This window comes from Marmota flaviventris, chromosome 4 (genome assembly GCF_047511675.1).
Source record: "Marmota flaviventris isolate mMarFla1 chromosome 4, mMarFla1.hap1, whole genome shotgun sequence".
Classification (NCBI taxonomy): domain Eukaryota; kingdom Metazoa; phylum Chordata; class Mammalia; order Rodentia; family Sciuridae; genus Marmota; species Marmota flaviventris.
The window spans coordinates 12579094-12594006 of NC_092501.1; the positions used below are offsets into that span (position 1 = coordinate 12579094).

Here is a 14913-nt window from a genome sequence, read left to right on the forward strand (position 1 = left end):
ATTAAGTAACTTTAATTACAATTTCTATGTGCTTGTAAATGTACTTTTCCAAATCTTGTAATTTATTGCTGTAAAAGCATCCTTAGAATTCTTTAAAGAAATAAAATGTGAAAATTGTTTTAGTTAAAGGATTTAAAGGTGATAAAAGAATCCTTGATGTGTGATTATTTTTCTCTGGATCCTAACTATTCTGACAGTGAAAGGATTACTAGGTGTTGTTAATTTACTGCAAGATACAATTAAGAGGAGAAAGCTCATCCTCAAACTGATGGTTATTGAGGAAAAGTATTTGAACAATTTTTATGTTGAGGATTATAAGATGTTTGAAATAATTTACATTAAGTTCTCCAGTAATAGCCATCCAGCAAGTTATTTTTTCCCCTTCTGGACATAGTATTTTGTAATTAAGTTTGTATGTCGTCTATGCTGGTGCCAACACCTGTCTGTGAAAGCGCGGTGTTTAAGCAGGAGCAGTAGCCAGTTGAAAGGGCAGTGTGAGCTCTTTAAGGCCTAATTAAGAACTGAAAGGGAGATGAAGGGACTAGGACAAAAGATGTGAAAGTAGCTGAGATGATATTCCCAGAGCAAAGTTCCTCATTAGAACAATAATGAGATGATGAGAGAATGCCAGGCCTTCATCTCCTCCCTCTCCTGTAGTTGCCTTGGATGTCAGTTACGCCCCACCAATATTTGGTTACCAGGACAACCTTTCTTTAAATCTCCAGTTATTTTGAGTCCTGATAATTTGCTTTTGTTTAAATTTAAATATTGTAAAAAATGTATATTTCCTGGTTTAAAAGGCTAGATTATGTGTAAAGCAAAAATAGATCACTAGTAATTCTCAGAGTCTCATGCACAACCCTGTTATTTAAAATTCCAATTAAAAAAGCTTCATGTAATAATTTTGTTATTCTTTAACCCAAACCCCATTTTCTTATATTTGCTTATGGACATTTTTTAGCAGTGGTGGAATAAGAATGAGAAAGGATTGATTGTGAAAGGAGAAGAGAGAAGAAAAATGTACATTAAATTTCAAAATAAGAAGACATCTTAAAAACACATGTGCTGGATAGAGCACTCAGGAAAAATACTGAGTACTTGGGAGTCCTGGTGTAGGTGCTGCATTTGGTCTTTGCCAGTTTGGAGAGTTCTCAATTTTTGAAGTTTTTCCATGACTAGTAGTAAATGTATCTTGAAAAAAGCAATCTTTATATTTGCCTGAGAGCTTTCCTCTTAATTTTTATAAACAGAAAATATTTTCATTTTCTATTGCTTGTGTTAGCTAATGTTAATCTTTATTATTTTCTTTGGTGTCATATCAATAAACTGAAGGATAAATGTATTCATTCAGTAGATTTCTCAATTTAAGAATCTTATGCCTAAAATTAGAAGTTTTACGTGGTTTCCACATATTGAATAAAATCTGGAACTAAGCCTGAAACTGTTTTTAATTATTTTATATTCTTTTCCAGAATATAGTTTATAGTACATGTGTTTCTAAGATGTTTTCCTGCCCAGAAACTTGATGCTGAAATTTGGGGTAAAATTTTCACATAAAAGGACAAAGAAAAATTAGCCGGAAAAAAATAGAAATGTATTCCCAAGAAATCTTCCATGTGTTAGTATTAGGTCATTATGAGGGCGGGGGGGGGGGGGGAATAAGACAAATAATATTTCTGTATATTCTCAATTATGGCTAAAAGTGTTGAGCAGTGTTCTAAGATAATAGATTATTTTGAGAGATTAAGTTGTTAGACTGATTTATATGATGGCATTAATTTAGACTACTTATGTCAAAATGACGAATTTTTAACATGTCTTTCATCCTGAGCTTCTGATGAAATGTTAAAAAATTTTTTAGCTACATTAAGAATTACTGATGTAGTACTAAATATAACAGTGCAAATGATTTTTTTAGCTGTATATCATCACTTAATTAGTTTGGAGAAGTCAGTTCATGTATGTATAATTTCATTAAGATTAGAGATTCCAGCAGATGCTGCTGTTATGTTAAATTAAGAAAAAAACAAAGCAGTCAACCAATCACTCACATTCCATTTAGTTTAATTTCGTTAACCCCTGCAATTCTCACCAAACTCCTTATTTTTAGTAAATGTTTTATTAGAAAATTGAAGTCACATTAGATGGACTTCATTACTTTTTAAAATGATGTTCAGAAAACTCAGTCTGTAGGGCACAGAATTTTAGAGTTGAAAGGGACTGTGGAGATTCCTTCTTCATCAGATTAGGAAAATGACCCCCAGCTTGGTTCTGCCTCAAGTGTATGCAGAGTTTCTACTTTGAGTAGAAACAGTAGCGAGTATTTAACAAACTTCCAAATCTACTCATCTTTATGGTGTTCATTATTTATTTCTGTAGATAGCTGTTTAATATATGATAAATTCTTTTTAAGAATGTAATTAAGAAATGCATAATAAGATATATAACTCTACACTACATATGACCAGTTAAATAAACTAGGAACTGTGTGGACTTAATTGATCTGAGAGAGAAAAGGGTAAAAATCCAGACAACACTTACTCTTCCTGCAGTAGTTTTAGATCAATATTTGAAATATTTTTAGGGACAAAGATAAATATTAACTAATATACTTGCATCTTTTCCCAGTTTCTAATGCCAAAATAAAATAACTTGTTTTAAATATAGCTTATAGAGTTTAAACTCCCTTTTCTTTGATACCCTCTCTGTTCCTTCTTGTTAAATCTTGTCAGTAGCCCTGGATTTACTTTCAGCTTCTCCAAACAATCTCACCCACTGTTGCCATTTTAATTTTCCTAGAACATAGCTTTTGACCACATAATTTCTCTGTTTAGAAATCTTGGTTTCTTATTTCCCTTAGCAAAGAGTCTAAAAATCGTTAATCATAGTTTTCAAGATGTTTGGTATAGTTGGGACCTACCATTTCAGCCTCCCTGCTCCCTATTCTGTATCTTATTTTCTAGCCCAGCTCCACTGATGGCCTCTTGTTGGCTACTGGCTTGGAACCTCATTCCCTAATGACCAAGCAGACCCCACTGCTGGAAATGCCCAGCATGCATTTCTGCATGCAGAGTTGCTGAAGTGCTTTTCTTGATTACTGTGAAATGTTTTTGTGGGTTTTTTTGGGTGGGGGGGTTTGCCATATATTAATATTGGAATTCTTTTTCTTAAAAATCAATTAAATCAGTACCCCTTTCTTTATTGTTTGGTTATACTTCTTTTGTTTGAAAATAATTTTTTATCAATAGAATAAGCTTATAAGCAATGAAACAGTAAAGAATACAGATACAGTAACCCTAAGTGTTAATATAGTTGTAGTTGAAATAAGGTAAAGCAAAAAGGGAAATAAGGTAAATCAGATAGGTGTTTTTTGTAGAAAAGGAAACAAACCAGTAACTTAGGGGAGAAGAGGCCCAGCCAGCCTCTAAATGAAAACAAGTTATTCCCTTGCAGCTTTGCATAAGGATGCTCATTGATTTAATTCCAAGTGCTTCAACATGTCACAGCAAATTGGTGAAGCAGATTTGATATTACTGCTTCTTGTAGGCATCTTCCAACAAAAAGCCAAGGTGTAACATTAAACCACAGTTCAGTGGAAGCAATTCCATGAGGACTGATATCCAAGTGGTAGCTCTCAGTGGCTTCTTACAGTTCCTCTGAGTTAATATCTTGGATAGCTTTTGTTTTACTCTATTTTAGTTACAGCTACTAACTTAAATTCTAAATTACAGAATATTTCATCCTTTAATTTAGTCTTAAATTATATGGTCAGTCTCTTATATTAGGAAATTGTTCACAATGTGAAAAAAGGGGTTTAGAACATAGAGTTACAATGCAGGCTTTGGTACATCTGCCTTAGTTCCTGCCTCAGAACTGGCTGGCCAGTCTGCAAACAGGCACGTTAGTTGTAGATGAGGATGGAAGAAACCTTCATCGGGGTTTGAAAAACCATAACTTGAAGTACTAAATAATTCATAGGGTCTGTCCCTGATACTCTGCCTGCTAATGTGACAGTCTGTATTCTGTTCCAGGACAGCAATCCTTTTGATGCCACTGCAGGGTACCGCAGTCTGACCTACGAAGAGGTACTACAGGAGCTGGTGAAACACAAAGAACTCCTTCGGAGGAAAGACACCCACATCCGGGAACTTGAGGACTACATTGACAACCTCTTGGTCAGGGTAATGGAGGAAACGCCCAGTATTCTCAGAGTGCCATACGAACCATCCAGGAAAGCTGGCAAGTTTGCCAATAGTTCATAAAGCCAAGTCTACTGCATTTATAATTGGAAAGAGAGAGGGGAAGAAGAAATAAAGAAAAAAAACTGTTACTTGAAGAGGCTCCTCTGCCAGGTTTCATAGCATACTCTCCTCCTCTAAGAAAAATGGCCGTACCTATTACTAGCAGGGACTATCAAGAGGGACCTTTGAAGTGAGCAAAATGCTTTCAACCTTTGAGTGAAAATGGGCCAGATTCTCAATGAATAAGCAGTTCTGTAGGATTCACCTGGGTGCTGGTGCTGGCCCATTTATCTGCCATAGGCCAAGAAATATCTTCATAAGCCCATGAGTTACTCCTCAGGAATAGATTTTTTTGCATTAAGCAGATGGAGACTGGTTGAATTCTCAGAAGTCAATTTGCAGATTTAGTTAGCTTCATGAATATAGCTCGTTATAAACACTACAAAAATCAGTTTAAATTTTATATACATACATGAATACATGTTCATGTATCTTTGTATATAAAATACATGCATATACCTCATATATACATGTGTTTTTAGTACATTGAAAATCAACTGGTTGCCTCTAAGGTACGGATACCAATTTCTGAGTTTGGAAATGGTATGTTCGCTGTATTGATGCAAGACAAATCGTCATTACTACTACTGCGGTCCCTCTAGAGAAGCTGCTTCAAATTGCTCTTGACTGTGAGCCTTGGCTTCAGAGTGAGCTGCTGTTTATGATCCCAGCATCACACTTTTGCTCTTTTTCCAAAAATTGTGATCCAAGGTCCCTTTTTAAAGAATGACAAATTTTAGGACACGTCATTAACTTCACAGTAGCATGAATTTCTTTGCTTTTTTACCTAACATGAGTTTTGTTTAAGGTTTAAGCAGAAGATAAGCTAATGCAATTTGTTTTGTTGAAATTCTGCATGCCTTTAAATCATTAGCAAAGAAAATATTACAAAGTTACATCTGAAAATAATGGGGAAAAATGTAGGTGCTCATCTGTGTCTGATAACCCAAAGCAATGGGCAGTTTCTAGGAATGAAAAATTAGGCTTGGTTTCAAGTTTCATCAATAACAGAACAGATGGTTGTCTTTGGGTCTTGAACCAAAAATAAGACTTATTTGGAGAGGAGTGAATTTTTAGAGCAGATTTTTACTAGCATGACGTTACATAGTACTCTATATCTACTCTCCAGTGATTGGTTTATCACAAAATTAGGGGTTCTTTTTTTTTTTTTTTAAAGTCCACTCCCTCAAAATGTTGATTCCTTCCATGGATTAGCTCTATTTATTTGTACAAAATTATTCTGAAATTTAAGTGGGAAAAAACAGTGATCTAAGAATGTTGCTAATCTTCTGTTTAATTTTTCAGCTTTAAAAATCTAAAATACTATGAAAGTGTATCTGTGTCATTCTGAATTTAAAATGTAAAGTTAATTTCCATATGGAGACTGATGTATGAATGAATGAATTGCATTTTTTAATACTTATCTCTATTAAGACCTCATTGAAGGTTAAAGAAAAAGCAGACATAATAGTTTTATTTATCATAATATTTTGAATCAGAGAATACTTGGCCAAGCTTATATTCAAAAGCTAAAACCCCTTGTTGTCTGTATTTTCTGAGTTTCTTTAATTTTCCTATAAGAACATGCATTTTGAAATTGTGAAAATTTTTCCCAATACAAAAAAAATTAAATACTTTTCTGAAATTAAGAAATATAGCTTTCATCAATTTTCCCCTCTACTCATTATTAAAGCTCTATATTAAACCTCATAATCTAGAGTGGGATTTTATTTTCTCATTTGAGGTCTTGCTAATTATTATCTTTTAGCATGGTGCCATTTTAAAGTAACATTTATTAAATGTTACAAAACATTGCTCTTAGCAGGTTTTTCTGATAGTATTGTTGGGACTCTTAAGTTTTTTTAAAACACCAAAATCCATGTGTTTTCAAAATTATGACAGATATCTATAGATTACTATGGTTTGCTATAGTCAAATTTGTTTTTTCTAGAATGCACTGAGATGTCCGTTTTCTATTGGGGGTATGTTTTCCATAAGTAAAACATTTAAAAGTATGGTTCAAGAAGTGCTGTTATTTTTATGAGGAAATTATTTTTCAGGAGCAGTTCTTTCCCTCTATAAAAATTGTTAAGAGTAGACTTGTTGTCCATAAGTGATTGGCTGTAACTAGATCATTATTTTTATCTTTAAAATCTAACATATGTTGTATTTAAAACTAAATCTACATTTACTACTGCCTGAAAATGTTCTGTTCCAATGTTTATGAATTTTCACTCATGACCAGAGTAAACTTACCATGTATTTTCATAATCAGTCAATATAACAAACTAAAAACAAAAAGTAAAACCAGTTCCCAAGTAAACATGACAGTGTTTCCTGTGCTTGAGCAGAAGTGTAAACAGTGTCTTAATTTCTGGCATTCTAAGAAGAAAGGCCAAAAAGATCACTTTAGTTTATTTTTCCAAAGTGTAACTCTAAGCATTCTAATGATATATTTTGTTAGTAGCTTAGAAATGGAAATTAAATACATGTTCACATTAAATAATGCACAGTACAATAGACTTATAAGCAGATCTTACCTCTGCTTTTATGCCTAAAAGTGCATGCTCGCTCAGAAACGCTTCCACCAACAAGAGGATTTTTTAATATTACAGAATTGATGTTATCTGGTCTATCTTATACTAATATACTTTTGTTATGTAATTAAACTTTTCTGCTCTTATTTTACAACCAGTATTGTTTTACCACCATTTTGCCTCCCAGTTCTAAAAATCGGCTTTGAAAATATTGACCAAAACTTTCTACCACTTTAGGCGTCAAGTTTCACTTACTGAGTACCAGGGTTATTACTTAGAATTGTATATAAATCATTGTGTAACTCATTTATGAGCAGTGTTTAAGTATTGCTTTTTGCTGCTATCTTCTGTATTGCGCCTAGCTTCGCCTCCTCCCATGAGGGTAGTGTTATCCATAGATTATACATAACTACATCTCTTGCTTTTGGCAGTAAATCAAGATTTAGTTGTAATTTTCCAGCTGTGAAAATGTTGCCTTGTATTTAAAAGGGTTTCATGAATGGAAACCTGAGTGAAACTAAGCTCATTAGTGACAGACTTGCTTTCTTCACATCCTTCCTTCACCATCTCCCTTACCCCAGTGTCCCCCTACCTACCACCCTTACTTATAAGGGTGCTTATCCTTTAACAAGGAAAATCTTAAAAAAAGAAAAACCAGACTTTGCTGTCTTTAATGTATCTACAGTAATTGTCACACTAGAGCTTTTATTTTCCTCTGTAGATTTTTAGAAAGCTTTCTACCTTGGATTTGTAAAGCAAGCTGAAAGTTTTTTGATGTTTGTGGACTCATGTCTTTTAGATCTGGTAGGTGTCACCTGTGTGGGTGAGTGCAGCAGAAACCATGCCCATTCACCTTAGCTCTTGAAGGAGGATGGGAAGGATCACACTGCTGGCTCATGGAGGGAGGTGAGGGTCTGCCAGCACACGTTGAGAGCCCGGTTTTCACAGATTGAGGACTTGAATAATCCAGATGCAGTTGTTGAAAGTATTTAATATGCAATAGGTAGCACCTTAACTAATTAATCTGCATATGAAGGAGTTTCTGATGTATTTAATAAGAAGGGTAGAAGCTTTTCAAGAATTAAACTAGAGTTGACATTTTATTTCATTTATTTTCTGTTAAATAATCCACTGTTACAATGGAATTGATGCATTTGGGCCTATTAATCTCTGAAGCTTCCAGATGGTTTGTATTTTGAGGTACAAAAATATGCTGCAGATTTAGAAATGTATTTGGATGATATAAGCATTATTTATAACTGAAGAGTATTACACCTACCTTCTTAAGTAAATGCTCTAGTAACTTGTGTACATTTTTGCAGGTACAAACTCAGAAGTATGTAAATTGTATTATGCGGCAATTGTATAATTTATGTAATCTGATGCATGAATCAGAATTTTTATATAATATATGATTGTTGATTTATTGTAGGTGATTAAAGTGTTTAAATGTAATTCATTTGTCAAAATTTCTTATTGTAGGTAAAACAGTGCTACCATAATACATTTGTACATAAGGTTTGTTGTTATTGTTTTTGTTGTTGTTTTGCAATACTGGGGATTGGATCCAGGGATGCTCTATCACCGAGCTACATTTCCAGCCCTTTTAATTTATTTTTTATTTTGAGACAGGGTGTCACTAAATGGCTGAGGCAGTCCTCAAACTTATAATCCCCCTGCCTCAACCTCACGAGTAGCTGGGATTACAGTTGTGCAGTGCCACACCCAGCCTTTCTTGTCAGTTAATAAACACTTAGGATGCCCCTTGTTTGGTGTATTGTTGTAAGTATTCTTTTAGACCTGTAGAATTGCTTCACTATGAAAATGACCCTGAAAAGTCACGCAGAAGAGTACTTTCTAAGTATGTTGGTATGAACATTCTTCAATAGATGTGAATACTCTTTACATATACGACGTGCCTCATAGGGATGGTGCATACAATTTGGTAGAAAATGATGTTTGAGTATTTATAGGTAGGCTCAGGCCTATGCCAAGTGCTTTCTGTTTCTTTCTGTGTTTTCATTTTTTTCCCTCAAGCGGCCCTGTTAGTTAAGGAACATACAAAGATTTGGAGGAAAGTTAAATGAAAACAAAACAAAACAAAAAAAAACTATGGTACTCAAGAAAGAGTAGAGTGGGGTTGGCACACCCTATAGTTTCTCACCACTTATTCTCCAGAGTTCAACAAGTGATCACACATCCAGTCCCCTTAAAATAGTAATCCAAGTGCCCACCTGTCCATCTGAGATGCCATCAGAGGGCATCATGGGTCTAATGTGTGAATGTGTATCCAAGTGTAGTGTAGATGGAAGTGTGTGGGTAAACTGTATTGTTCTAGAGGATGAGGCGTGATCCGTGGTCATTTCAGATCTAAGTCATATACATTTGGAACAAGGGATATCTCCACAGGTTGGAATGCCTTCCTGCTCTCTTAATTGCTCTCAACTTCCATAACCCACAGTGAATCTCCTCTACATTGTTCCTCTTTCTATCCATCCCCTAGCGTATGCATTTCTTTCTCCATCTGCTGAGACAAAGATATTTGGGGCAACCTGGGAATAGAATGCTATTATTCTCTTAAAGGTAGCTATTTTTCATCTAGGTTTTATTTTAATGCCTGCCTCAGAAATGTTTATTTTTGAATGGGCTTGTCATCTAAATGCCCAACATTTTACATTTCTCCTTAAATAACTATACACAACAACACAACTTCATGATTTTATGGTTATCCAGTAAGTATTTATAAAGCGAGATTCTTATATATCTGTAATTACATCAACTAAAAGTGCTTTATTTTTTCCTTAAACTACTTGCACTCTGAAACTCGATTCTGAAATGTTCAATGTTTTCATCATTAGTTGCCTGTACTAACTAAGAAGTTAAGATTTGTGCTGGGAGGAAGACATCAAGTTCCTTTGTCAGGAGGTTTCAATTCTGATGTGTTGTGGTGAACCATGAAGTCTGATTATTTATTATTGATGTGAGTACTGAAGTTTGTAAATGTTTTTTTTTTTTTTTTTAAATAAATTAGAACAGTACTGTTACTTACCATTAACTCGCCTTCTGTTATACTCTGGTGAGTGACAGGAAAGTGGAATAAGAGACAGCAGGTCATAGCAAACATGAGCACTTGTGCTGCCACCCTTGGTGTGAGGATTACAGACTCCAACAGGAAAGCCAGGTTGGGGAACTGAGAGAAGGCAGCTCAGGTGTAAAGAACAGGGACCACAGGACAGTGGCAATCCAGAGCTAGTTGTACCCACTCACAGGGAGCAACAGCTGTTCAGTTCCTGCTCGTATTGCCATTTGGAAATGAACGCAAGGCCAGGGTTGCTTAACCTGATCTTCTTAGAGAAACTGAAAACAGTACAGATTTTTGTGTGAAATATGACTACAAATGTTGGCAGAAAATTCATTTAAAAACAAAACAAAACCTTAGAGCTACTAGTTTGCAGTCTCTTCCTTAGTATTGCTGATGTACCATTGGGCATCATCTTCATGATCATTGTCACTATCCTGAGGGTAAGAACAATTCAGAGGTCAGTGTTGTGTACTTCTGCCAGAAATGATCTTGTGTCTGATTCCAAGCTGGGCTGGTGGAGGGGTATGTGTGGCATATGCGATATGGAGTATCACATATGTAATAATGGAGGGCGCTGCATGTGAAGAGAGGGAATGGAGAGTGAGTATCCTCTGGGTATAAAATTTCAGCTATACAAACTGAGGTTCTAGAGATCCACTGTGCCACATTGTGTCTGTAGTGAGTACTACTGCATTATACACTCAAAATTTAAAATGAGATTTCATGTTAAATGTTTTAACACAATAAAGATATTTTTTAATTTAAAAAACAAAAAGACCTCCTCTGGTTTACCTGTCCCTGAGCCTGGCTGTGCTGTAGCTTGAAGAAAGAAAACAGTGCTGGTAACCAGAGATGTGGTCTGAGACCTACTGCCCTAGTGCTTAGAGCATTCTAAAACGGTATCCTGGAACCCAAACACACTCTCTTTGTGGTAGTTGTGACTTTGCAATGTCTTATTGATGGCACTCTTACTTTTTCTGTTAAAAATTGTCTAGAAACCATTAAGTATCCCAAAGATCAGTTTACATAATATTGTGCTGTGTGTGGATAAAATCATATACAGTGTATGGCAATTTTCAGTAACAGAAAATCACATGGGTTGGTTTTTTCTGGAACTTTCTATTTAATGTTTTGCTTTTGTACATTAGCCTTTTAAAATTTGGCCATACTTTTTTATCCCTGCCAGATCAGGAAAGATGGGTTGTTGTATCACCGGCTTAAAGTGTCGTCCTTAGAGCAGCACCTGAACTTATTAGAATGATTTCTCAGGGCTCTTCCCCAGCCTCACAGTGTGCTTAGGTGACAATGTAGAACAGGGAATTGAGGACACAGCCCATGTGAGGTGTAGTAGGGCAGAGGTAAGAATGTGCACCTGAAGATGTGTAATGGACCTTAAATGAACAAATGAAGCCAGCGGTGACTTAGGTGGGAGGTTTTACGCCATGGCCACTTTCTAACATTGCTATGCTATTCTGTCAAATGACTTGTTCATAAAGAGCTTATATTCTCTTCACAGTCAGGACTATTGAGGTCTCACTTCTAGGGAAATAGAATGAAATTTAAAAGTTAAGTCTTGCATCCAGTATTAAAGACACCGAGTGATTAGGGAAAAGTCATTGTGCATTAGAAGTGACGTAGGGGTATGCCATGACATCCAAGGGGAGAGTGTCAGTGGTTTCTGCCCATCTGTGGAGTAATGTCAGGGGCATTTTATTGAAGATAATCTTAAGAGAACAGAATTGGCTTATGAGTTTTGTTTCCTCTCCTAGTTATTAAGGAGGCATTAATGAGAGGGAAATGGCAGAGAAAGCCGCAGGAGTTGGGTTGAGAAGGGAAACAAGCCTTCAACCTGATGAATTTAGGTCATAGTCTATGAGATCCACTTCTTTTAAAGAAATAATTCATTTGTCATGAACAGTTGACTAATCCAGTAGTGGCATTTAATGTTTTTATGTTTACATTTAAAGACTTTTTTTTTATTAATGTACGGTTATTGAACATCTTTCATGATTTATAAGCTGTAAAATATTTTAATTCTTGACTCATTTGTTTACCAAACTATTCATTTAATGCTATATAATATATAGCACGTGAGACCATCTGTTGGGAATATTTGAATACTGCGCACACTGTGAATATATGTACAGCAAATAAAGCTCAAAACACATGAAATATTCAGGAAGAGTTTGTGATGAAGACAATCCATTTATTTTAATTTTAAAAATGGTGTGAAATCTAGTCATAAGTCTTTCCAAAACTGAAGGTGTCTTCTTATTTTAGGTAAGTACTATACTGAGATGGCATCAAAAAATCATATTCATTTTGATCTAATTTTAAATATAAATATAGGAATATATATACAAATATATAGAGAGAAATATACAAATATATACAAATCATAATTGCACTTCGAAGAGCTCAGCAGTAAGAGGGAGAAGTCACTGCAGAGGCCATGGAGATGTGCACAGTCCATGAACCAAACCAGAGAGGGAGGCTGTGAGGAGGAGGTGACTCAAGGGCCTGGGGTCAGTCACAGGGTGTATATTTATAGGGAGCACCAGGTGTCACTTGTTCTCTTGCAAACACTGAGCTTAGTGCATTGATGCGTCTGGAATCCTAGGCCTTGAAGGGTACTTTAAGGCATTAAGGTACTTTAATGCTACCTGTTTGTTTCTTCCCTCTGAACTGGTAGTGTTGAGGGCCACAGCAGAGTCGGGATGTCACATGGCATTTTGCCAGAAGGAGTGGTAAAGAGGTGACCACCGAGCCATTGAGATGATGATGGTTAAGTTAAGCTGTGTATTCAGTTGTATATAGACCCCTGCTGTCTGGCAGTAGGGTGGCTCCGGGAGGCCACCCTCGGGTGCCGGCTACTTTGGAGCTCCGTTGAGCTCTCGCAGGGTTCCCAGAGAGTGCACAGGGGAGCGTGTGTGGAGAGTGCCGGTGAGAGTTCGGGAATAAAGAGTTGCTGTTTGAACCTACAAGTACTTTGTGGTGGCTTGGTTATTTGTGCCCAGCCAGACTGTGGCAGTAGAGAGTAGAGAGAACACCATGTGTGGGTCCCTCAGAGCAAGGGCACTTGTGAAAGATTGAGAGCTCAGCTTTTCTAAATCCCTGGGCTACATGGGGACACCTGGATTCTGAGATCAAGCCACCTTCCAGCCATTGTAAAAATCACACCCTGCCCTCTCGAGCCCTTGTTAATTCAATTTGTTGAGCTACCGCCTGTTGGGATGCCTCCCATAAGAACGTGTCAGAATGGTACATGCATGGGACAAAATTTGGTCCCCATGAAATCAGGATTCTCAGTCCTAGTGTTCACTTTAGCAGTACCCGCCTGTTTTGATGCCTAAATTGTACCCCCTTGGAATTAAAAACAGTTAACTTTTTTCATGCCCATTTCTATGGCTTCACAATGCCACGGTGACCCACTCATGGGTGTCTCCCAAATTCCCAAGGCCTGTCTCCTTGTCAAAAACGTAAGAAGACCACAACAGTGTGCCATATCTAATTTCTGATTGTCTATTCCACATACATCTCTGTTGGGATATTATCATTTCAGCCTTCCCCCTGATTGACATTATCACTGACTCCAGGGAAATTTGTGTCCACAGAATAAGGTACCACTCTCCCTTCCCTTGATTCCTGCAGACTAACCCACCATTTCATAACTGCCTTTCAGTTGTCTTTACACCTGGTTCTGCCTATTTGTTGAGCAAACTGTGCGTCAAACGGGTTTCACCTCAGTTACTCTTCAGTTTTGTTTGTAGGGAACTTGATTGTGATCTTCCTGCGAGGTCAGGACTTCTCCTCTCTAGTGCAGATCCACATATTCAGTAATGAAACAAACTTCCATATGTATGTCTAAATGGAAAATTAACTTCTACCTTCAGTATTTTCATATTCCTATTTCTCTGTCCAACACATTGATCATTTTGAATTGTATGTTTTTGGAAAGTCTCAAATCGATGGCCAGGGGAGCTCCCTATGGATACGTTTTTAAAATCTGGCATCATTTCCAATCCTGCTCACTCCACTCTGCTCAGAGCCCCCCAGATGGCCTCCCATCTGATACATTTTCTTGTTCTTATTTTGAGGTCTATAATAGTTATTTTATAAAAATATACTAAGAATTCCTGGCAGGGACTGGGACTATAGCTTAGCAGTAGAGTGTTTGCATAGCACATGTGAGGCCCTGGGTTCAATCCTCAGCACCACATACAAATGAATAAATAGAATAAAGTTATTTAAAAAAAAAAAAAAGAATTCCTGGCAAAGAGTTTTGGGACTCTAGTCACCACAGCCCTGACATGGACACCTAGCTCAGTACCTGTCTTCTTGTTTTGTTGGGTATATATGAGAACATTATTTTTATTAAAATCTATATGGTTTGATGAGAATCTATTATAAGCACTTACGTGATCCTACTCAGGAGCACGCTCTGAAATGAATGAAGATACGAGTGTTTAACAGGCAGACAGAATTGGCCCTAGATGACAAATGTGGCTGCAAAAATAGTGCCAGAGTGAACTGGGAATAGGAGAAGTAAGTGTTCATTTCAAATCTGTAGGCAGTCGACCAGAACTCGATGGCCATGCTCACTTGACTTCTGTATTCACTCCTTTATCTTAGGGAGGGCTCCCAACCCCTGGAGATGTTGGTGGACTTGTCCCAGAGCCCCGCTCTGTGCGCACACAGGAGAAAGCGCCTGCTCACCTTTGCTTCCCTGCTGCTTGTGACTCACAGGTCACATCCAGTCCTCAGTTAATGCACGTTTGAGGGGGAAGGGGAGGGAAGAGTGCAGTGGCTGGCTCTTTCAAACACTGCAAGAAGGTTCTACTTTTTTGTTGCATGTGATTTGGAGGGCAGCATGCTGAGATTTTAATTATCTACACTTTAAAATATGGCAACTATGGTTATTATAAAACACTTTCCGTTGTCCTCGATGGAGGGAGGAGCTCCCATTCTAATTTGACTTATATTTGTAATTAAA

The 14913-nt window shown here is 36.7% G+C and overlaps 1 protein-coding gene across 2 annotated transcripts in view; it reads left to right on the forward strand.

Moving 5' to 3' along the window:
* Rab11fip2 (RAB11 family interacting protein 2) overlaps positions 1 to 8359 on the forward strand; it is a 37696-nt gene extending 29337 nt beyond the window's left edge. The window contains exon 6 of one of the 2 annotated variants that reach the window (XM_071610866.1): positions 4032 to 4082. Coding sequence is in view for 1 of the 2 variants with exons in the window: in XM_027930407.3 (XP_027786208.2) it covers positions 4032 to 4262 (231 nt within the window). In the remaining variant the exon portion in view is untranslated. Of the gene's footprint in view, positions 1 to 4031 lie in introns of both variants that reach the window. The other variant, XM_027930407.3, reaches the window with a different exon arrangement.
* Positions 8360 to 14913: the final 6554 nt, after the last annotated feature.